At 44.2% G+C, this 25,326-nt stretch overlaps 1 protein-coding gene across 1 annotated transcript in view; it reads left to right on the top strand.

The window, feature by feature from the left end:
• The window catches only part of LOC137378444 (cadherin-22-like), a 755,591-nt gene that overhangs the window by 471,124 nt on the left and 259,141 nt on the right, over positions 1-25,326 (top strand). The window contains exon 7 of the mRNA XM_068048769.1: positions 10,761-10,897. Within this exon, the coding sequence (XP_067904870.1) occupies positions 10,761-10,897 (137 nt within the window). The remainder of the gene's footprint in view (positions 1-10,760; positions 10,898-25,326) is intronic.

Here is a 25,326-nt window from a genome sequence, read left to right as displayed (position 1 = left end):
ACAATGTCAAACTCTTCTTCTGAATCGCTGGAGTGCGAAGAAACAGTGCCTGTTGACAAATAATTTTCACTATCTGAGTTTGTATCCCTATTCTCTTGGTGTGGCATCTCTGAGAAGGGGCTATAACTGTGACTCAATGCGGGTACCCTTGGTCTCTTCTGCTGTAATGGGTACCTTGGTGACCTCAAGGATGGTTCTGATGCTGAGGTCCTTACACACTGGTAGTCCTGCCACTGTTGGTCCACTCGTGTCCACTAGGTAGGACATTTGCTGTTTCCATGCCGACTTGCCATTGCTGCATTGCGTTGTTAGTGTGTCACTGCAAGGGATGGGTGACCCGTTGTATGCAGATAGCTTGGCAGTTGTCGATTGTATTATTGATTTCCAATGACGCCAGTGCATATCTTTGAGTATTTGGACTGATAGAATATTTGCACTGGTGCTGGTGTCAATATTGACCTTGAGTATATGTTTGCTAGCTTTCTTTGGACACATAATGTTAATAGTGGCAAAAGCTTCCACTTGTTTTACTTCATCAACGTGATGTGTCAGGTTCACAATGTGGAATGCCTGTTCATCGTCAGGCTGAGCTTACTCCTTGTAAAGTCTTGTCTCAGGTCTGTTTCGCTGTAGACTTTGTGTATCGGCTTGCATTTACACAGGTCTCTGGCACTCTCCTTGTTGCTGTTGCCCTGTTGCTGCACCTGTCTTCTATTTGTTTGCATCCTGCTGTGACTTCTGGCCGTGTCTTTGCAGCCAGATTTCTTGCATAGGCGGGCCCAGTGTCCTTTTGCACTGCACGCCTTGTACAGGTCACGAAATGCAGGACACTTTTGCTGTGAGTGAGACAGACTGCACTTACCACACAGTTTACTTGCTCTTTTCAACCTGGTTATGGTGCCAATATTGTTGGCTGCTTCTAATGCCTGCAGGTGCTGTTGTCCAGCTACAATGGCTTTGTATCTCCTGCCATCTTCCAGCAGTGCATAAATGCTGTGACATTTCTTTTTCTCCAAGGGGTCTTTCTGAAACACTTCAATGGGTGTTGATATAATCACAAGCTCCATTTTTTGGTCTGACAGCTCAGTTTCTGAGAAATTGCATTCGTTGCCCTTGCTACGGCACCTACTATTGATTCCTGTGGCTGTTTCCTGTAGGACATCAATTCCAGACAGTGAATTCTAAAATTCACTCATAGTTGGAGCTGCTCTTCTAGCATTTGCCATACCTTTGCAGGATTGTTCTGGTACTCATCAGATAGTCCAGAGGTATTGATTCTGTGTAATCCCTCATTTACAACTGCTATTAGTATTTGTACAGCCTGTTTTTCTGGTTCTACAATTATTTGGTCCGTGAAGAATAACTGTATTTGGTATTTCAACAGTTGGAACTTGGATAGGATGTCTAAGGCCTTCCAGTTCATGCTGGTAAATTGGTATCCATATTTTTGCTGTTCTTTTGCTTTAAAACCTGCTTTAAGACTTGTTCTATGACTCTGCACTGTTTCCTCTTTAAGAGACTCTGTTGTTTATATTATCTGCTTTGATTGACAGGAGCAGATGTTTGCTAGTGCTGGGTATTTATCTTGCTTCCAGCACTTAAACCTGTTCTATTTACATAGTTGTTCAATAGCCAGTTCAGTGGGGTTTATTTTAGAGTTTTTTATGTTCTTCACATTCACGTGGTTTTAATGTTTTTTTTTACTGTGGCTTCGTGAATGGAAGCTCTTATTCATGCTCAAGTAGTTTAATGATTTTTTTTAAACTTTGGCTGTGTGAATGAAGGCTCTGTAGTGCTCTGGATTTTCCCACATTTTTTTCTAATGGATGCCTCCTGTAATGGCGCAACCTCAATTAGGTCGGGCAAGGACTTGGGTCTTCCCCGTTTTTTTTCCTATATGGAGCTTTTGAAAAAAAAAAGATCTTTTGAAAGACTTCAATTTTTTTTTTAAAAAAGCAATATCCATTGCCCGTTGGCAAAATGACTTACCCAATTTACTTGCAGCCTGAAGTTCTGTGCGCTGTCTTCTACAGCTTGAGGTAAGTTCTTCTGTTTTCACTGTTTGAGCCAGTGTTTTCCTTGAACTTTCTCTCTAGTGGCTGTAGGAATGGTTGTTTTCAGAGCTATTTTACCTGTGATCTTCAACTCAGACTTTTTTATCACCACAACTGCCACCATATGATGAGTTATTTTATGTTGTCTGATGCAACATAAATGAGATGTGTGGAGCCCAATTGGTTGAAGATCTTAAACATGTTTGTTACAGCTAACTATTATATACAGTACAGAGCTAACTATTTACAGAACCTACTCTGGGTGGCACAGTTACAGAGTGGCTCTGGCTCCAAGTCACATGACTGCATCCTGTGCTCATTTGCTTACTAAGCTCTTAAAGGGACGTCAAGCTTAAAGGCAATCATACAACAGTTCTGAGGCTACCTCTCTCCCCAATTATACAACTGGCATCTGTACCATCTAAACTTTTCTACAGAAGTTTCAGGTGGAGCTTTGCTGTCTAGATCACTTGTGTTATGCATTTGGAATGAAAAGAGTTTCTCTTGTGCAACACACAGTTTTATTCAATGAGTTCCGATATACACTGATCTATTGTCTTCCTTTGGCTACCTCTACTCCTGAAATCTTTCCCACAAATATTTTATTCACATACATAACATTTCAGATAAAAGGTGACCATTCTTCTGCTCTAGTGGAGTATGTACAATCCTGGCAATGTAGCCTATCTCAGTACTCACACCTGTCAATACAGCCTATATTCTGCAGGCTGATATGTTTATATGCTTGTAAGTATGTATGCTTACAATCCTGAGGGCTGAGTCAAGAGAGCAGTTTTGCTGTAGAAGATGGTACAGGTCATGGTCTAGGAGGTGTTAAAGGTTATTGCTTTTGTAGAAGGGCACAGAGCTCAGCTCAAAAATAGCTTATACATTTCCTTCATCACACAGGTGTAGCCTTATCATACATGATCAGTTTGTTGCATTTTGCTTGGCTGATTCCATTCAGCCCTTGAACTAGATTTGTTATTCATCTTCCTTCCCTCTTCACCCTCCCAACCACCAGCCACCACCCACCCCCCAGCACCCCCACCCTACCCACCCCACCACACTGCCCCCCACCCCCTCCACCAAAAATGCACTCTTTTTTTTGGTCCAGAAGCCCCTTAGATCCTCACTCAACTGGCCATTCCTTAGGTAAACCTAAGTCCCTTTAGTATATTCCTAAATCTCTCTGTAACCTTCTCAGCCCTACAGCCCTCTGAGATTTCTGCGCTCATCCAATTTTGGCCTCTTGCCCATTCCCAATTTCCTTTGCTCCACCATTGGCGGCTGTGCCTTTCACTGCCTTGGCCCTAAGATCTAGCAATCGTTCCCTGAACCTTTCCACTTCTCTACCTCTCTCTCTTCTTTTAACACGCTCCTTAAAACCTACATCTTTGGCCAAACGTTTGGTCTTTTATCCTAATGTCTCCTCATGCAGGTATGTGTCAAATTTTGTTTGCTAACACTCCTGTGAACCCCCCACCCCGGGGACATTTTGCTGCACTAAAGGTGCTATACAAATGCAAGTTGTTGTTGTAGACAGGCTATTCATCCACAGAGGGCATCACAGCCAAGTCACAATCCTGTTCTCACCCAACATCCACAATTGCTCACCATCTAGCAGGAATCATTCAATAGTGTTCAGAATGGCAACTCTGAATGATTTTCCCTCTTCCTTTGAGGCAAAGTAATCACAGGAGATGGGAGGGAAAAAAAATAAAACTCACTACTTGAAAGAAACTGTAACAATGCTGTTCTCTGGTGTATGACTAATTTAAATTGTGCCTGAGTGAACAGTTCTACTATTTGTCTTTTAATAGCTGTCAGTAACAGATTTCTATCAGCATTAATAATCAGGTTAATCTAACACTCAGAACTAATTAGCAATTAATTATCATTACCATTTAACAGCAGTTTAAGAAATAATCTCTGTGCTATCAAGTGTTGAACTGCATAATGTCTCCCAGACTTGCTCATTCTGGGATCAAGTTATTTAATGGTAAAGGGATTGACGCACGATTAGCAAAATAACAAATAGGAAATTCCTGGAACAATAATATTTATACTTGATGAACTAACATTGGTTTACTCTGCGTAAATTTAGTTTATTTACATGAACAACTCAAGAGAAGTAGTGCATCATTGGCCAGAGCTGTGGGGTAAAGTTTCATTGTATTTATATCATGCCAAGAATGCATTTTGGTCAACAAATGCAAAGAATTCAATACGACACAGCACGTGGATTTTTGTTGTTCCATGCTTTGCCTTTGCCATACTGCACGCCTTTATGGATGTGCGTCTCCATCTTAAGTCGGTGACTCAACGCTCAGGTGTATGCCTGTGGGCATCAGCTGTCCTCTAGCATCTGATCCATTTGGCTGCATTTTACATGTGAGTCCAAACAATGGGCGTCAGACGGCTTTTTAACAGAAGTACATCACTGCCGAACCTGACTTGACCCTGGCATTTCCGTCTTTCCAGTAAAAGTCAAGATTGATGAAAGAATAAGGATGGAAACCCTGCCTGGTGTCCATTCCTCAATCCCTGCCTGTCCTAGGCACTTGCACTGAGGCCAATTGCAGTACTCCCAAATGTTGTCCTGGCTGAAACCAACTAATACAGGATCTCAGAGTCTTAGTATATATTTATTCACTAATAAAGGGGAAATAATAGTGACTCACATCACTAAAAGGGAAGCTGTATCAATATGGATAAGGTGCAAAATTTTACCCATTTTATTAGATAATTTTGATAAATTCTTTTCCACTGCATATTTATTAAGATAGATTTAGATTTAAATTGAAACATAAATGTAGTAAATCTAATGGGGTAGAGCTTTGGCCACAACTGAAAAATTGGGCACAAATTGTGCTTTACGTAGCTCTGATTAGGTTACAGTTCAAGTCTGCACTAAAAAAAGTATTTGCATAATCGCAAATGTAAAATCTTCCATGAGCCAGCGCAAGTGGACTTACTTGTTTAATTTTTATTTTGCATTAAAAATAAATTCCTTCATGTATTTAAGAGTGGTAACCTGGTGTAGTTTTATTAATACAGCTGAAAATGGGTTTATCACAACCATAAGCATTTTTAATAAGGGGATCTAGTCCTTCACTTGGGAGTAACCTGATTGAATTTTACTTTACAAAAATGATACTGAATCATTGTTAGTTTTGTTGGTGTACACTAATTGATTTCTTAGTAAGTTAAATAATTTTTAATGTGTAAAAACTTTTAAAATATGCCTAATGATGCCTAGACGCCTAAGAAAACCAGCACAATTTGAAGAATCTCCTCGACCAGGCACAATCAGCAAAAACCTGCCTTTCTTGTTATTTCTATTTGGGTGCATGGCTAGTTTTTTTGGGCAGTGCCGGCTTCAGGCAAAATGATTTTTAAACCAGCATAAAAGAGTGCAGAAACTCAATTTACAATTGACGTAACTTAGGCTTCTATGAAATGCCTTGGGTCTATTTATGAATGGTATGTAGGAGGGTGCTCTTCATGATATGTTCTCAATATTGTTCATGCTATCAATATCAAAAAAAATTGCATTTATATAGTGCTTTTCATTATCACTGAACATCTCAAAGCACTTTAGACCCAATGACGTACTTGTGAAGTGTAGTCACTTTTGTAATGTAGGAAACATGGCAGCCAAGTTGCACACAGCAAACTCCCACAGACAGCAATGTGATAATGACTAGATAATCTGTTTAACAATTGTAATGGGAATTCAAGGTGAGTTCATATGATCACTGAGGCATCTGTGCAAAGTGGACTCACTGCAATTGTATCATAAATGCAGCCTGATCCCACAATCAGGCCTTAACTTGATTATGGATTGAACAGAACTGAGACTCCTTGTAGGAGGAATATCACTCTGCTCCATGCTGGAGTCTGTTCAGGTCTTAACACCTGATCTACAGGCTGCAAACTACACACTGCAAGTGTCAGTGAGAAGCTAAAAGCATTCTGCATTGATACCAAGCAGGGAATGTATATTGTGTTTGAAAGGGATATAGAGATTAATATAGCTGAGCTAAAGGATAACTGAAGTACCTAACTTTAAAATAATGGACTTCAGTATAGGAACATAGAACATAGAACATAGAAAAATACAGCACAGAACAGGCCCTTCGGCCCACGATGTTGTGCCGATCCTTTGTCCTCTGTCAAGGACAATTTAATCTATACCCCATCATTCTCCTTTATCCATATACCTATCTAAAAGCCGTTTGAAAGTCCCTAAAGTTTCTGACTCAACAACTTCCCCAGGCAAGGCATTCCATGCCCCGACCACTCTCTGGGTAAAGAACCTTCCCCTGACATCCCCCTTATATCTCCCACCCTTCACCTTAAATTTATGACCCCTTGTAACGCTTTGCTCTACCCGGGGAAAAAGTTTCTGACTGTCTACCCTATCTATTCCCCTGATCATCTTATAAACCTCTATCATGTCACCCCTCATCCTTCTCCGTTCTAATGAGAAGAGGCCTAGAATGTTCAGCCTTACCTCGTAAGACTTATTCTCCATTCCAGGCAACATCCTGGTAAATCTCCTCTGCACCCTCTCCAAGGCTTCCACATCCTTCCTAAAATGAGGCGACCAGAACTGCACACAGTACTCCAAATGAGGCCTTACCAAGGTCCTGTACAGCTGCATCATCACCTCACGGCTCTTAAATTCAATCCCTCTGCTAATGAACGCTAACACCCCATATGCCTTCTTCACAGCCCTATCCACTTGAGTTGCAACTTTCAACGATCTATGCACATAGACCCCAAGGTCTCTCTGCTCCTCCACATGCCCAAGAACCCTACCGTTAACCCAGTATTTTGCATTCGTGTTTGTCCTTCCAAAATGGACGACCTCACACTTTTCAGGGTTAAACTCCATCTGCCACTTTTCAGCCCAGCACTGCAACCTATCCAAGTCCCTTTGCAGACGACAATAGCCCTCCTCGGTATCCACAACTCCACCAACCTTTGTATCATCTGCAAATTTACTGACCCACCCTTCGACTTCCTCATCCAAGTCGTTAATAAAAATCACAAACAGGAGAGGACCCAGAACTGATCCCTGTGGCACGCCACTGGTAACTGGGCTCCAGGCTGAGTATTTACCATCTAAGACCACTCTCTGCCTTCTATCAGTTAGCCAATTCTTAATCCAACTGGCCACATTCCCCACTATCCCATGCCTCCTGACTTTCTCCATAAGTCTACCATGGGGGACCTTATCAAATGCCTTACTAAAATCCATGTACACCACATCCACTGGTTTACCCTCATCCACTTGCTTGGTCACCTGCTCAAAGAATTCAATCAGGCTTGTGAGGCAAGACCTACCCCTCACAAAACCGTGCTGACTGTCCCGAATCAAGCAGTGTCTTTCCAGATGCTCAGAAATCCTATCCCTCAGCACCTTTTCCATCAACTTGCCTACCACCGAAGTAAGACTAACTGGCCTGTAATTCCCAGGGTTGTTCCTATTCCCTTTCTTGAACAGGGGCACAACATTTGCCACCCTCCAATCACCTGGTACCACCCCCGTCAACAGAGAAGATGAAAAGATCATTGCCAGCGGCTCTGCAATTTCATCCCTTGCTTCCCATAACATCCTTGGATATACCCCGTCAGGCCCGGGAGACTTGTCTATCTTCAAGTTATTCAAAAACCCCAACACATCTTCCCTCCTAACGAGCACTTCCTCGAGCTTACCAGTCTGTTTCACACCGTCCTCTTCAGTAATACACCCCTTCTCATTCGTAAATACCGAAGAGAAGTACTCATTCAAAACCTCACTTATCTCTTCCGGCTCAACACACAGTCTCCCGCTATTGTCCTTGACCGGACCTACGGTCCCCCTAGTCATCCTCATATTTCTGACATACGCGTAAAAGGCCTTGGGGTTTTCTTTTATCCTTTTAAGCATATAAAGAAATAAAATGTTAATATAAATAAAACAGTTGTCATTCAATGTGATTTTTTTATATCCACCTGAGAAAGCAGATGGGATTTCAGTTTTAAATTTCATCCAAAAGAAGGCATTTCCAACAGTGCAGCATTCCCTCAGTACTGTACTGGAGGGTCAGTGTTCAAGTGTCTGGAATGAAACTTGAACCCACGATCTTCTGACTCAGAAGAGAATGCTGCTAGTGAACCATGGCTGACACTATATGTATACAATACCTAATGAGTCAGCAGCAAACATAGAAAAGGATTCTGATGTGACGATGACCCATTCGTTAAAATATCCCAAAGTTATTAATCAGATGAATTGAATACTGGGGAGTATCTAATAGCTGTTTAAAGTATATGTTGAACGGATGCTTTATATTTTGCTTGGGATGCCACTTTTGCAATATTGTGTGCAGTTGGGTACCTTATTTGTAATTAGGACAACTTTACAATGAAAAAAGCTGAGAGAACAATGATATGGACAATTCACAAACCATTAAGTTACAGGCAGAAACCTATTGAATTAAGCATGATTTTGTTGCAGCAAGGCAGATTGATTGTGAAGATGCTCTTAAGTCTTTAGAATGCGGAAAGAACACAGTAAAGATAGTTGCATTTATATAGTGGGACATTGCATCAAACTGTCTCAAAGAATTTTTTTTGAAGTGCAATGAATATTTTTATGTTGTGTGGATAATATTGGCAGATTATTACACTCAGTGCAAATTGGGTAACTTTCAAAGCAAGACAAAGAGATTCAGCCTTTCTCCTGTTGTGCGCTCACACACAATAGGCTCATAGGGTAGAATGCACCAAATCTCCATTTTTTTTTCAGGAAATATATGAGTGGAGTCTTCACTGTTTATGTGCAGGTCAGGACGTGTTTCAGCATTTTGCTTTCTCTCAAGGCAATCATCTAAGCAAGACAGAGTCTCATATAAGCTGCTTTGACTCCAACAGTATTATTGCCTGTTTCTGACATTGATGGGAAAGAAATAACCTGGGGAATTGTAAGAAAAAGAACAAATATTTACAAATCCCAGGGAAAAAATGGCATAGCAGCCACTCTCCATGAAGACAAACCATTTGGGAATTGAAAATATCAAGAGAAAGAACCAGATACAGACTAGGCACAACATTCATTCTTTTACTTTAATAATGCAAGATTAAAGCAGGTAGGATAAAAAGATTTCTCTCTCCCTGTATTGTAAGGGACCTAAGAAAAATGAATTGGTGTTAATCAACCAATTTTGTCACAACTGACAGCACAAAACTGGCCATAATTTAGGATTGATTGGTTTTTCTATTTCATGCCTAATTGTTCTGTTCAGAATTTCAAGAACAACTGTCTTAATGTTCCTTTGATGCAACATTTAATTAGTGTCACAGAATTGAATTTAGACTGTGTTTTTGTTCCTATCACCAACCCTGCATCACACAGATGCTCTTGGAGTCTTAACCCCCCAAAAATAGGTGGGTTTGGGTCAGGTGGGATGCTAATATGTTAAAATACTCAAACCTGAACCCAACCCAACTGGAACCTGCCCACTTCCAGTTTTAATGGAGATGGGACTTGGGTAGGCAATCAACCTGCTCCCAAAAGGCAGGTTGCTCATTTAAATACTTAAGCGCAGCATACTTAGGAAGCCTGACAGTTGAAGGGAGGCAAGGACTGGATCAAGAGGTATGTGCCTTTTCAGCACTGCTTGTGGACCAGAAGGAGCAGGAGTGCTTCCTCCCAGTTCACCGAGCTAAACAGTTTCCCCAAAACCCCTGCAATTCAATAGCCCCCACCACCTGAGCCATGATGTCATCTTCTCCACAGACTCCAACTCTTTCTAATCCCTCTCTCCTCTGCACTCCCTGACTGCAGGCTCAGAGCTCCCCCAGCAACCCTTCCGATGTCCCTGCCCGAGTCTTTCAATGCCCCCTCCCCAGACCCTTCTGATCTCCCCGTCACCCTTCCCATCTCCCTCCCAGTACTTCACATCTCCTCCCAGATCCTTCTGATCTCCACTCAACACTTCCCATCTCCCCTAACCAACCCATCTGAACTCCCCCCAATCCCTCCAATATCCCCCTGAACCCTTCCCATTCCCCTAATCCTTTACATTGCCCCCAATCCTTATCAGCTCACTCCAAACCTTTGCATCTCCTCCCGACCCTTCCAACACCCCCTAGACATTCACCATCTCATCTCTCCGAACCTTCCCATCTTCCCCCAACTCTTCCAAAATTCCTCCTACCCTTCCAATATTCCTCCTAATCCTTCACATTTCCCCTGATCCTTCCAATCCCACCCCCCCCCCCCCCCGCCCCCGACCCTTCCCAATCAGGCAGTGCATTCCAAATCCTAGCCATTTATTAAGTAATGATATGGGGGTCTGAAGTTATAAGTGGAAGGGAAGATTATAGATGGTGAGGAGTTCCAGAATTTGGGCAAATACAAACCATGTGGAGTGTGCATCAACCCTACAAACAAAATTATGCAAAGAAAGATGACAACAGCAGATTTTGTATTCAACATCTAAACGCATTTTGGTTAGATGAGGGCATTGGGTTTAGACTTCATCCAATAATCTGACTAAAACTTAGTTTCATACCTGATTTTCCTTTAGCTGTTTAAAATGAAGACACTAAAGTTACTATTAGATGGGGTTTTGGGCTGATTTATCTAAATTACATTCTATATTCTCAGTATTGCTCTTAATTCACTGTTGTTTGATGATGATTTGACAGGTACTCTATTGACCGTAATACTGACTTGGAGAGAATATTTAATGTGGATGCTAACACTGGAGACATCACTATTGCCAAAAGACTGGACCGGGAGACAGCAGGATGGCACAATATCACAGTGATAGCAATGGAAGCAGGTACGTGACTCTCAGAAGACATCAGTTTAGTCTTCAATTGCTTTAGCTCAATGGAAAGGATGAGATAGTCAATTAGCTGATTCCAGTTTATGCATTGAAAATGTTTCTGGATATGTGGGAACAAAACCGAGAGCAAACTAGGCAGAACTATAAAGCCCATGATATTTATAGAGAGAAGCCAGGTGCAAAATAGAATGAATAAGGATGTAATAATGGGTAAAATGCACACAGAGAGCCTAGAGTGAGGAAAAATGCTGGAGGGGAAAGTGGGACAGGAGAAAAGCAGGGACTCAGATAAACTGTATTAAATAACTTAATCCAAGGGATAGAGGATGGCATGAGTAATGAAAAAACAGTCAAAAGAATTATTGAGAAATAAATGGGCCTGGGAGGTCATTAACCTCCACAGGTTTTCTGACTATAGCCTTGATTCTTTACATGCCTCTAAGTTTTGGACCATTTTATGTTTGAACATGCAGCCTCATGTTACAATTTTGTTTTGTACTTCACCACATTTTTAAAAGATGCCGCTGCTGAAATGGACATGGTGACTGTAGTGACTAATGTCTGAATATTTTCTTCACCAGTTTTACACAATTTCATATTCAAACCAGGGCAGTTCTATCTCCACATCCCTGAAGTAATCCCATGATCTCTTTCCCAAAGCATTTCGGCCCTGTCATAAGAATGAACCAGATGAGCTGAATAACGTTTTCTCAGCAAATTTCTTATGTTTTCATGCTTTTACTTCCTCTTATGTGGTCATCACCTCCCTCACCCCATATAAATTCTCAGTTGCACATCTCAACTCATGCCTCTTTTTTGACAGCTTACAGCTACCATAGAGGTATTTAAGAATATGAAAGGGTTCAATATGGTAGATATAGAGATGTGGGGGAAATCAAAATTAGGGACCATCGATAGAAGACAGTCACTAATAAATCCAGATGGGAATTCAGGGGAAACCTCTTTACCCAAAGAGTGATGAGAATGTGGAACTCGCTACCACAAGGAGTAGTTGAGGCAAATTAGCATAGATGTATTTAAGGGAAGCAAGTCTTAGAGAAAATAGAGTGGGAGGAGTTTAGTGTGAAAATTAAACACCAGCATGGATATATTTGGTTGAGTGGTCTGTTTGTGTGCTGCACATTCTTTGTTCGGCCTTATACTGTTGTTATTTCCTTTTCACTTTGTGTTCTATGCCAGTGCTGTACATTTCTCTTGTGACTGAAAAATGTTAGTTTAATAATTCTATTTCCTGGATAGCATTCTTCAAAGTGAGTTTGAATGCATAGACGTGGATGTCTTTGAATGATATGACTGACCCCTGGTTCTGTTCACCATATCTCCTTACTGCAAACAATTTCTGTTTAATATACACACTAGTCCTCTAACATCTGGTCCCTGGCAACTAATTCATTTTTCTCATTTCATCCGCACAGTAAAAATATATTTCTGAGTAGATGTCCTCCAACTGATAGGAGGCAGAAACTCACCTGGGAGATGATGTTTATCTTTTGTCACTAGAGGGTGATCTCACATTCTTCTCGTAGCTTAATACATCAAGAGAAACGTCAACATAAAAAGCCTTATCTAATTGCAGCCCTTCCATTTATAAAGCTCTTTGTGTTCTATGTCAAACAGATTTCATTGCTTCCTGATATCTCAGCAATCGAGTGCACATCCAGCGTGGAGCTATGCCATACAGATCAGAATGCTCCCCAAGTTTGTGTTTGATGCACTGAGCTGGCTGATCCCACTAGGCTAGTGTTTAGTGCTGGGGAAGGGAAAGAAATCCTAATCAGGAATAGTTCCCACTCCTGGTTGATAGTTCACGAGAGATGCCCAAGGGATAAGTTTCCTTCCATGGTTGAATTCTCTACCAACACATACTGTCTTGGCACATGAAAAATGGCTCCCAGTACAAGTTTGCAAAAGGTGACCTGCACCTGTGGAAATTGGGGTGGTGGTGGGTGGAGTGGGATTTTGGGGATGGATATACATTGTGAGAGATAATGTGATCCTGTGGAATTCCAGTACCATAAACAGTAGGCTACCATAACAAGCTCATTCGATGCAAACTGAACTAAATGTATTCTTGGATTTTCTTCAAATCTGTGTCTAGTTAAACACAGCACAGCCTATTGTTTGTTACCATGATTTCTGTGCAGAGATTTGTCATATGAATTCACCTCATTTACAATCTAACAATATAATTTCTAACTGTTGGATATTAAAATCCAATCTTGTTGAAAAGCACAAACACCACTGGAATGTGACACGAATCCAAGGCCATTAATTCAAAAATGTCAGTCAGTTCAGATTATGATTATCAAAGAGAATCTTCAAAGAGACTTCAAAGGGACATTGTAGTCAGTCCTCAGTTTCCAATTCTTCATCCCTCTACATGAAATAGCGATGGATAGAGCTTCATAATCAGGCAGCTTACATATGCACTACCAGAGCTGGTATTCTTTATAAACAGTTAGCACAGTTTGTATGTAATGAAAGTTTATCAACAATAACAACCAGTGTTTGTGTAGTGTCTTTAACATAGTAAAGCATACCAAAGTGCTTTGTTTGTGCATAATCAAAAAAAATTGATACAGATGGGGGAATTTTATAATGTCCCCCACGGCGGATTTGGAGGCAGGGAAAGCATATAATTGGGTGGGATGGTGGCAGAGGGAGACCCCGCCATCTTCCTGCCTCCACCAAAATTTAATCCAGGGCAGGAAGGCCTGTGAACAACCTTCCCATCCCTCCACCAATTGAGACCATTAACTGGGCAATTAATGCCCAATTAAGAACGTTATCCCACCGCTGGCACAATTAGCTGTGTGGTGAGTGGCCCTGTCGCTGCATGGGAAGCACAGCATGAAAAACCATGCCAGCTGCTTTCCAGTTCCAGGGTCGTGGTGGGGGGTGGGGGTGGTGTCCCTTGTTAAAAAACACTTAGTGCCTGAATTAGGGACCCGGCATTGGGAAGTGGTAGGGGTGGGCACTTGCTGAGAGCTGCCCCACTGCCCTTACTAAGGACCCCCATACAACCCCCTCCCCCATGACTCCTGTGGCTTGGGTCCAGCACTGCTCCTGGGCCTCGGGTAGGTGCTTCTCTGGCAGCAACCATCGCCTCTGCGGTGGCGATGCTCAGTGAAAGAGCTTCCAGCCTCTGATTGGCTGCGATCTCAGAGGGCGGGATATCCTTCCCCAGGGTCCTAGGTCCCATCGTTGGCCTTTCTCTGTCCACTTAAGTGCCTAATTGGAACTAGGTTCTGTGGGCCTCCAAAAGAAGATGCAGCACAGGGTTCTTGGTGTCACTTTTTCCTGACGTCGAGATCCCTGTCACCAGGATAAAATCCCAGCCAGAGTTAAAGAAGGAGGCACTAGGAGCAATGACAAAAAGTTTGGTCAAAGAGGCAGGTTTAAGGAGTGTCTTAAGGGAGGAGAGAGTGATGGAGTGGCTGGGGAGATTTAGGGAGGGGATTCCAGAATTTACAGCCAAGACAGTTGAAGGCATGGCCGCCAGTGGAGGGGCGGAAAACATGGGGGATGCCCAAGAGGCCAGAGTTGGAGAAATGCAGAGTTCTTGAGCATTGTGGGGCCAGAGGAGGTTACAGAAATAGGGAGGATTGAGACCATGGAGGAATTTAAACACAAGAATGAGTATTTTTAAATCAAGGTCTTGCTGGATTGGGAGCCAATGTGAGTGGGAATTAGTGCGAGTTGGATATGAGGAGCAGAGTTTTGGTTTATTGAGGATGGAACAGGGAGGCTGGCCAGGTTATGCTATACAATATTTTGCTTATATATTTCTACATATAATTCCTGTCAGTAATTTTAGTTATAGGCTGTAATCTCACAATGTGCTATTTTCTACCATCTACAGTAACAAAAGACTGTGGTGACATCCTATATATTCTCCTCAGATAATTAACAGTGATCACTATTACTGTCAGAACTGGGCTATACTAACTGATTTATGGTAGAGATCGAAGAGGTGAGTCTCCATTTACAAGCAAGCCAATCTGAAAACTATAACATTATTCTTTGAATGAGTAGGACATAGAGTCATAGAGTTATACAGCACAGAAACAGGCCCTTCGCCCCATCGTGTCTGTGCCGGCCATCAAGCACCTACTTATTCTAATCCCATTTTCCAGCACTTGGTCCTTGGCTTGTATGCTATGGCATTTCAAGTGCTCATCTAAATACGTCTTAAATGTTGTGAGGGTTCCTGCCTCTACCACCCCTTCAGGTAGTGCGTTTCAGATTCCAACCACCCTCTGGGTGAAAATTTTTTTTCCTCAAATCCCCTCTAAACCTCCTGCACCTTACCTTCAATCAATGCCCCCTAGTTATTGACCCCTCCGCTAAGGGAAAAAGTTTCTTCCTATCTAATCTATCAATGCCCCTCATAATTTTGTTTCCCTCAATCATACCTCCCCTCAGCCTTTTCAGTCTCTCTTCATAGCTGAAATGCTCCAGCCCAGGCAACATCCTGATGAATCTCCTCTGCATCCTCTCCTGTGCAATCACATCCTTCCCATAGTGTGGTACCCAGAACTGTCCACAGTACTCTAGCTGTGGCCTAACTAGCATTTTATACAGCTCCATTATAACCTCCCTGCTCTTATATTCTATGCCTCGGCTAATAAAGGCAAGTATCCCATATGCTTTCCTAACCACCTTATCTACCTGTGCTGCTGCCTTCAGTGATCTATGGACAAGTACACCAAGGTCCCTCTGACCCTCTGTACTTCCAAGGGTCCTACCATCCATTGTATATTCCCTTGCCTTGTTAGTCCTCCCAAAATGCATCACCTCACACTTCTCAGGATTAAATTCCATTTGCCACTGCTCTGCCCATATTAACAGCCCGTCTATATCGTCCTGTGATCTAAGGCTTTCCTCCTCACTATTTACGACACCACCAATTTTCGTGTCATCTGCGAACTTACTGATCATACCTCCTATATTCACGTCTAAATCATTAGTGTACACTACAAAGAGCAAGGGTCCCAGCACCGATCCCTGCGGTATACCACTGGTCACAGGCTTCCACTCGCAAAAACAACCCTCGACCATTACCCTCTACCTCCTGCCACTAAGCCAATTTTGGATCCAATTTGCCAAATTGCCCTGGATCCCATATAGACTACCTCAACTGTTTTACCCTCATCTGCACATTTCTTCACCGCCTCAAAAAATTCAATCAAGTCAGTCAGACACGATCTCCCCCTGACAAAGCCATGCTGGGAAAGAGCCCAATACCAGCATTGGCACAGGCAGTAGCGTTCAAAAGAAAACTATTTACAGTTGTTAATTAATACAAAAGCCAAAATTGTTAAAATATGCTTGCCCAGGCATGGCATAACCACCTCTGTTACTCTGCAATTCCACAGCTTGAAGCCTTAAATTAGCAGAGGTACCTGGAGATCATTCTCACCTTGTTGCACTGTGCACAATAATTAGGAACAGCGTTCCCTTCATTCAGCCAGCATCTTCTGCTTACTGCTTCCCCCAAACTTTCACTTTCCCCATCTTCTATCTCCCACCCCACCTTCTTTACCGCCACCACCCCCTACCCCACCTCCAGCAGCCATTCGAACCATAAACCCCCGACAGAGGTGAATCCTGCTATGCACCTCAGAACCATGAATGGCACTGCCAGATGCTGTGGTTCTGTGCTGTTGGAGGCAGTCCAATAATGTAAGCAACAAATACATACTATTTAGCAGGCTGTCATTAAGAGTAGAACCAATGCTCTGTTCTTATGTCCGTCTTGTAATAAGTTCTTTTAAGATATTGAATCTGGGTCACAGATTACCACTTGCATAATAAATTATTTGCAATGTAATAAAGGAAGCATCACTGGGTCAGATGCAGTCTGACTTGTATGTGACACATGATTAACTTTGAAACATGTAGGTAAAAAAATTACTTCCATTTATATAATGCCTTTCACAACCTGAGAAGGTCCCAAAACACTTTATAGTCAATTAAGTACTTTTAAAATGTAATCACTGCTGTAATTTATGAAATACAGCAGCCAAATTGTACCAGCAAGATCCCACAAACAGCAATGAGATAAGGACCAGATCATCTGTTTTTGCAGTGATGTCGGTTGAGGGGTAAATGTTGGCCAAGACACTCCCCTGCTCTTCTTTGAAATAATGCCATAGGATCTTTTATGTACACTTGAGAGGAACGGCTGGGCCTCGGTTTAAGGTCTCAGCCAAAAGATAGCACCTCTGACAGCATAGCACTCCCTCAGTGCTGCACTGGAGTGTCAACTGAAATCCTATGCTCAAGTCCCTAGAGTGTGACTTCAACCCACAACTTTCAACAGTAATACTGGCAGTTATTGGTGGATTTTAAAAGGACACAGCATCTGTTAAGTTGAGTTGATCACCAGTACAAATTGGTTCCTAGTTAGAGACAGATGCTTGAGACATGGCTGTTTGCTAAAAACTCAATGTCATCTCAAGTTTTAGTCCTTTAAGAAACACAATGATTCAAGCACTGAGGGGCGATATGATTTTTCAGAACAGGACAAGTTGTGTTGGTGACTGAGGAACTATGAGTCTGTCCAACATCTCAAATAAGCGCAACAACCTTATAGACTGATATGAATCAACTGTAACATTAGTGAACTAATTGGGTTTATATGACAATCTGAACAGCTTCATAGTCACTTGCTCACCTTACCAGAGCTGGCATACACATGAATCCAGTCTCATACCAATGTACTTTACTCTTAACTGTCATCAGAATTGGCCTGGCAAGCCACTCCGTTGTATCAACTACAGTGGTGCAAGAAGGCAGCCTACCACCAACTCCTGAGGGCAACTACAGAAGGGCAATACATGGCGGGCTTGACAATGATGCCCACATCTGAGAATGAGTTAAATAAACTGGTGTTTAGCTGCTAAATAAGATGGGTGATAGGAACAGCAGGTCCAGCGTTTGTGTGTGGGGTCACCACCCATGCAGTTTTGAACTGATAATCGGGTCTCTGATTGGACAGTCCTGAACTGTTGGCAATGAAATGTTTGTGGGTCTTTTTGTCATTTCTGTAGTAACATCCTGGCAACTCTTTGTCCAGGTGATGGGAAAGATCCTCCTAATGTCATAGTATCTCATGTTAATGCAGCCTGCAATTGGCTACTGGAGGGACGATGTTGTGTTTGCTTCCCCTTGTGTTAGTGTTGACGATATACAAGAACCAACCACGCATAAGGCATCGAATAACACGTAACACAGGTTCTTTATTTATAACTGTATTGCAGGTGTACAGCTAGGAGCAACCTTACACAGGTCTGGTCTGGATGCCTACTCTCTACAGACTCCCACCGAGCAGAAGTCACATCGTACACTACATCATTTCCTTTACATTGTACATTGAAAACATAACCACACCTTCTTAAAGGTGTACCACAACAGATGATATCTATCGGCTCGGTTAGAGTTTGAATTTATCTTTGCAGGTATCTGCCATTAGGAGATGGGTTTCAGTCTGCAATTCTAACAAAGTCCTGTTCAGGACTTGGTAGAAGGTGCAAACTCTAAGGTGCATGCTGGGACGTCCTACCCCAAGACCTAAGCCTGGCAAACTGGTGGTCAAAACCTGTCTGAATTTCATCAGCCTCGAGGTTTGGAGATGGCCATTTTGGTGCTGTTGTCTGCTAAATCCTAAATTAGAACACCTAGATCTGTTAGAACCAGCACTTTGAGAGATATACAAATTAATGGGAACCTGGAATTGAACATTATACATCACCCCTGGATTCCACTTAATGCACCAGTGTGGCCTTTAAAGAACAAAAGCATTGCACTCCCTTGGTATTGTATGAAATTAAAGCAATGACAACTGGAAAGTTGCACTGCAGATCTTCAGATATAGCTTGTAACTGACACTTTGACATTTCCAGCATAGATTTTGTGACAGAGCAGCCATGACTTTTTTCTGCACAGCACCTCCTGTCATTTACAATTAAATAGCGGCACTGTTTTATGGACTATGACTTACTGGAAGTTTGATTTAAAACAGCAAGAAGCTCCACTTTAAAAGTCAGACACCTGCGGCTGAATTTAAGATCCCGCTGCCGAAGCTGGTAAATGGCGCTATTACCTCCTGCCATGTGGGTGCCTGCCCCTCTGTGTTTACGCAGCGGGTGCCCATTTTGCATATTGGAGGCACAGGTGTCGGGGGAGGGAGGTGACTCATTGATTACGGCCTCAAATGACTCTGGAGCAAATGCTGGCACCATATTTCACTGCTGCTCTGGATACATTGTCAGCTTAGTGCAGTCTACAGCTCTATCCTACTGGGTCCTGTACTACCCCCCACCCCCCAAATAGGGAAGAAGGTGATGCCCAAGGCAAGACTCAGGATGGCCCCCCTGGTTCAGTGATGCCTCCCTGCAGATTCTCCTTTAGTCTGCAAGGGAAAGGTGGGAGGTTCTTGTCCCCCGCAATGCCAAGAAGAGGTTCTCCCACCTGAACACCTGGGGATCGCAGATTATTTAGAAGCTGTGGGGTCACCCAATGCAACTGGGTCCAGTGCAGGAAGAAGATCAATAACCTCCTGCATTCAGCCAAGGTGAGTGCTCCATGCCAGTCGCCTTCTAGAGGATTGCACGTGACTACGCGGGAGGGTGCACGACATGGGAAGGGTAGCAGTGATGCAGTGTTGCCTGAGCGCCTAGGGTTCTGTCTATTCCTGACAGATGCATGGATGTCTCTCGACCACCATCCACCTTCCTTCAAAGCTCACCCCCCCCTTAACTCCCCTGACAGCGAGTGTCGGCATGAGAGACATCAGATTCCCAGTAGGGGATGAGGGGCTGAAAAGAGCTGAACTGTCATGCTTATCTCTGTGCCAGTCTCTACCATTTCCATCCTTCCTCTTTCAGTACAAGAGGGTCCATAATAGGAGGGAGATGTCCTGGACAGGCAGAGGAATCCCAGATGTACGTCCACTTACCTCCTCTGAGGAAGAGGCCTGAGAGCTGGTGGGCACTCAGGGCAGCTGCTCACTGGCCTACTGGGAGATTGCAGTCCCTGCGCAGAAGAGTGAGGATTGTCTCCCATTGGCATTTGCATCAATGTTGGAGACACACATTAGACATGGTTGGCATCAGGAAAACTGCACAGCCTAACCCATACATGTTTGTGTTCTCTCATGCAAGTAGCCATTTGCAGGAGACCGCAACCACTGGGGGTCAGGTGCCCACCTCTGAGGAGAAAGAAGACTCAAAGGATGCACCATCCCATGACTTTCCTGCACCCTCCACCTGCGCAGATATTTTTACCTCAATGAGTACCCACTCGGATTTAGAATCAGGGTCACAAGCTGGTGCGAGTACCACAAGCATGTGAGCAGCTGGTGGAGGCTAAGGCATCGAGGCCTCTGACAGTCAGATTGGCCAGGTCCATGCTGAGCCCCAGGATGATGATGAGCCTCTGGTGTCGACAGCACAAGGCATGCTGGAATTGGAGAGGGGGTTAGGACAAAATCTGGTCGAGATGCCAGAGGCCATGTGCAGCCATGAGCAGACAATGGAGGAATCCATCCATGCCATGACAGCTGCTATGTCTCAGTATATGAGCACATCGAGAGGTTGGCAACCCTCATGGAGAGCCAGATCCCACAGACACATGCAGACCTGCACACCATCGCCTTGGCCATGAGCTCAATGCAGCAGTGGCAAGGCAAGAGAAGGGACTGGAGCCCAGATGATTCTGCAGCTCCTGGTCCTTCTCTGGTGAGCAGGGAGGCTCAAGTGAGCCTTCAAATGGAGGAGGAGAGGCTGCCAGGCACATCTGGGGACTCCCCTCAGGCGCTTTGAGTGTGGCACCCGGCTCCTCAGCCGCTCCACCAGTGAGTCCAGCTCCAGCAGCCGTGATGCCTGAGGAGAGTCCTGCACCAATCCAGGATACCCCCAGGCAGCCGGGGCCTTTTAGGCCTCAGGCAGCCAGAGGGCACCTGCCAAAGTCATCACAGTCCAAGGGGCAGCCTGATCAGCAGCCTGCCTCCAGCCCAGCTGCTGCTACAGGGATAAAACTGTGAAGGAGCACTCACAACGGATTAAAAAGAGCACAGAGCAACACTTTGGATTTCACGCGTGTAGAATATGCGCTTGTGCTCAATAGTTAAAAGATACTTTGTTTAAATCTTAGGGCTTCATTGTTTGAAAGCCATGTGCCATTCTGCCTTAATTGTGAGATGTTGACCTCACTTTTCCCCCTTTGGGCAATGCCAATGCGCCTGCAGCCCTCATTAACATGCCAATGTGATGAGAGCTTTCGTTAACATATGATCTCCCATGGGCACTAGTGCACTTTGCATCCACTCGCAAGACAGGGACCACAAATGGAAGACGCGACAGAGTTCAGGCATTGAGATGAGCCTTTATTTCACTCTCTGTGAATGGACACCAGGATGGCTGCAAACAAGTCATTGTGAGGTTGTCTCTTGCCTCCTTCGTGTGTAGCGCTACCCCTCTGGCCTCCTGCCTTGGTACATGAGGATGTGCCAGTTCTCTTGGTGTAGTCGCTCATGGACCTCAGATCCAAGCCTTGATGATGCCCCACCCTCTGTTCCAGCTGTGTGATCACACAGACACATCGCACAGCAGTTTGCCTACCCCATACGCAACCCCCCCCCCCCCACTCCCACCCTCCAAGTGCACATTTCGCCCCCTTGCACAGCCCCCACTACCCCGGACCCCTTTGCAGAGCATGTAGCAACCACGAACCCCCTTGTGGATCTCCGGTTACCCTGGACCCCTTGCAGATCCTGCAGCAACGTGCTCCCACAATGGCCTGCAAAACCCCCTCTTCCCCTCTGCAGCTGTGTTTAACACTGCCTACCCATCACAGCAATGTACCCTCTCACCTTTGTTGCCACCAGGTTTCACTGGCCGTGAGCCAGAGGCACGTAGTGCCGCCTGCCGTTCACACAATCAGTCATTGATCATTAAATTGCTTAGAATGATATTTAAATCAGCATCTCAGCAATTTAAAATAGGTCGTGAGCATTAGAGTGCCGCCATTGTGCTTTCCCGCCACTGACAAAATCCAGAACTGATGTCACGATGCCGGATTTCCAGGCAAACGGCTGCAGTGTGAGTCTCCGGCATCCCCCCCCCACCCCCCCCTCCACCATTCCCACCCTCGACAGCCGCACAAAATCCAGCCCCTGGGGTGCACTTATTCAGGCTTTTAGCTTCACTTAGGGTGCACACTCACTACAAATGCTGGATCATCAGGAGGCATGTTGAATTTGCATTGGAGCTGCATTAATAGCGGAAATACAGTCTGAATCCAGATTAAAGTGTCCACCTGACACCACAGTAAAGTGGAATGAGACTCCCTGGAGAAAGTATTTTTTTTAAATTTCCAAAATATACTTTATTCATAAAAAACTGTAAAAAAAATACATTACAAAACAGTTCCAGAAAGCACAAAGTCAAACAATACAAAGAGTGCAAAGGAGATCAGTTTCCTTCAATACAGGAGTGAGTTGCCTCACAACCCTTCCATTTATGACTCCCTGGAGAAAGTAATCTCTTCCACTTGACTTCAGAATCAGTTCACCAATTTACACTGCCGAGCATTAGGTTCAGCATAAAACCCAAACCACTTCACACTAATACCAAACCTGTCCTTTGAATAACACCATAATAGGTTAAAAATAAAGGACAATTCCAGCCCTAGAGCAGCTAGCATTTAATACTCTTGCAATATTGAATCATTATCATACCATCTGCAAAATAAAATCCAAATTTCACTGTGAATGTTTATTGAGATTGTTAGAATTATTTTATTAGCAAACAATGCGGGTTTTGTTGATGTAAACAATGTCCAGTTGTAACTTTTATTCAAGGCAAAATACTGTGGGTTTTAGAAATCTGAAATAAAAACAGAAAATGCTGGGAACACCCAGCTGGTCAGGCAATGTCTGTGGAGAGAGAAACAGAGTCTAATATAAAAGCAAAATACTGCGGATGCTGGAAATCTGAAACAAAAACAAGAAATGCTGGAATCACTCAGCAGGTCTGGCAGCATCTGTGGAAAGAGAAGCAGAGTTAACGTTTCGGGTCAGTGACCCTTCTTCGGAGAAACAGAGTCTAATGGTCTGGATTTAATGCTCCCCCCACAGTGAGTTTGAAGGCGGGGAGAGCATTTAATCGGGCAGGATGGTGGCGGCTGGGGGCCTTGCCACCTTCCCACCTCTACCCCAATTGAGTCAGTGGCAGAAAAGTCTTTGAATGGCCTTCCCGCCCCGCCGCCAATTGAGGCCCTTAAGGAGCAATAAATGCCCAATTAAGGGCCTTACCCTGCCACCACCGGTATTAGCACAGCGGCGGGTGGGCCTGTCACCGCACGGGCAACATGACAAGCAAATCCATGTAGGTTGCTTTCCAGCTCTTGGAGATGGGAGCGGGTTGGGGGGGAGGGAGTCCTTCATTCAAAGGCACTCTGTGCCTTATCGAAGGACCTGGCATCGGGAAAGGGGGGCCCGCTGCGAGCCACCCCTCTGCCCTTAATACCGACACCCCTCCAACAACCCCTCCCCCGTGACCCCCACCTCATAAAACCCCTCCAGCCATGTCTCACCTGTGGCCTGGGTTGCTCGACTATTCTCTGCCTCGGGTGGGTGCTTTACCGGCAGCAGCCACCACCTCTGCGGTGGCGCTGCTTAGTTAAAGAGCTGCCGGCTGCTGATTGGCTGGCAGCTCTCAGCGAGCGGGACATCCGTCGCCGGGTCCTGAATATCAAGGAAGGCCCGCTGTTGCCCAGTTAAGTGACTGATTGGCAGGTGATGTGGCGGGCCTTCCTGAAAAGAGGCAACGTGGGGCTCTCACTGGCTCTTCAGCCGGTGGCCAAGACCACCATCGTTTAAATAAAATATCGCCCAATTTTCAGGTTGCTCTACAAACAAAATGATAAAAATGAGTTAGTGGTATTAACTGATCATTGGAGTAGCATTGCTCTGAATTAGTTGCTGTTGTATAGAGTTACAGCCTTCCCTTAATTAATGACCTCCTATGGATTGGGAGATTAGTTCATGCAGTGGAATGATACACGATCATTTCATCCTGGGACCTTGATTTTAATTCCAGCCAATTTGATGGATGAAAAATGTTTTGGGCAGGATTATCTCTCTGAGGGTAGGAAATAGAAGTCAGGACTGTTTCCAGGTGCCAAACCCACTCTTGTGAAGGAACAGTTGCTCATTGTGATTTTCATGGAGGCAGCCAATTAATGGCCAATTCGTGGCCAGAGGGCAGGCTCACCATCCAATTAAGAGCAGCGGGTGGGGTCTCCAACCTGGAGGGCCAATCAGAGGCCTTCCAGCTTGAAAGGAGCAGCAAGTTGCAATTGATGGTAAGTAAGGGAGAGGCCGCTTCAAGATGGAAGCACCCTCTCTCCAACTTTTTTAATTCTTTAATTAAAAAATAGATCTTGCAGCTGGCCATTACTGTCGGGGTAGTAGGGGAGAGCCGCTCTAAAGGGTGGCCAGTGCCTACTCCTGCATCCAGGCAGGCAGGCCTGGCCCCGGGAGGCCGCCTCCAGGCACCTAAACTAGTCCCGCTGTCTGCGGAAACCTGGAGATTGACTGCAAAATACTAGTCGGCCTCCTCTCATTGGCCTCAGTAGGCTCTTAATGAGCCATGTTGGCTACCTGCCACATACGGGTGGGTAGCCCTGCCACTCCTCCGTTCAGCATCCACAAAAATGACTTGGAGGCAGGATAGAGGCAGGGAACCAGCATGCCAGTTGGCAGTGCTATTTTTGGCTACACTCCACCTCCGTTCCTGGCCCCACAGGACCTGAAAATCCTGCCCTTTGTCTCTTTGCCAAGAGGTGTATATAACTCTATTGGGCATGATAGTGTTGTGTTTCTGTTTGTGGACCAGCACTCCAGAGAGAGCTTATGCTAAACTTGTATAGAACCTTGGGTAGACCACACTTGGAGTATTGTGCACTGCTCTAGTCTTTGTATTGTTAAAAGCATTGAAAGGGAGAGTAGAAGTTGCAAACAAAATTCACGAGATGATACCAGAACTGAGAGCTTATCTGTATCAGGAAAGACTGGGGTACTTTTCTCGAGAAAAGAGAAAGCTGAGGTGCGAACAAACAGAGGTCTTTAAGATTATGAAGGAGTTTGATAGGGTAGGTATAGAGAAGATGTTGCCACTTGTCGAAGAGTCCAAAACTAGAGGTCTTAAGTACAAAATCGTCACTGATAAATCCGATAAGGAATTCAGGAGAAACGTCATTACCCAGAGTATGTTTAGAATGTGGAACTTGCTGCTGCTGCCAAATAAATTGCAATGTAGGTAAGTGTGAGGTGGTGCATTCGGATAGGAAGAATAAGGAGACCCCAGATTGCTTGGATAGTAAGAGTCTGAATG

This window comes from Heterodontus francisci, chromosome 16 (genome assembly GCF_036365525.1).
Source record: "Heterodontus francisci isolate sHetFra1 chromosome 16, sHetFra1.hap1, whole genome shotgun sequence".
Taxonomy (NCBI): Eukaryota; Metazoa; Chordata; class Chondrichthyes; order Heterodontiformes; family Heterodontidae; genus Heterodontus; species Heterodontus francisci.
The sequence above is the reverse complement of the archived record's forward strand: the minus strand, read 5'-3'. Positions and strand labels throughout refer to the sequence as shown.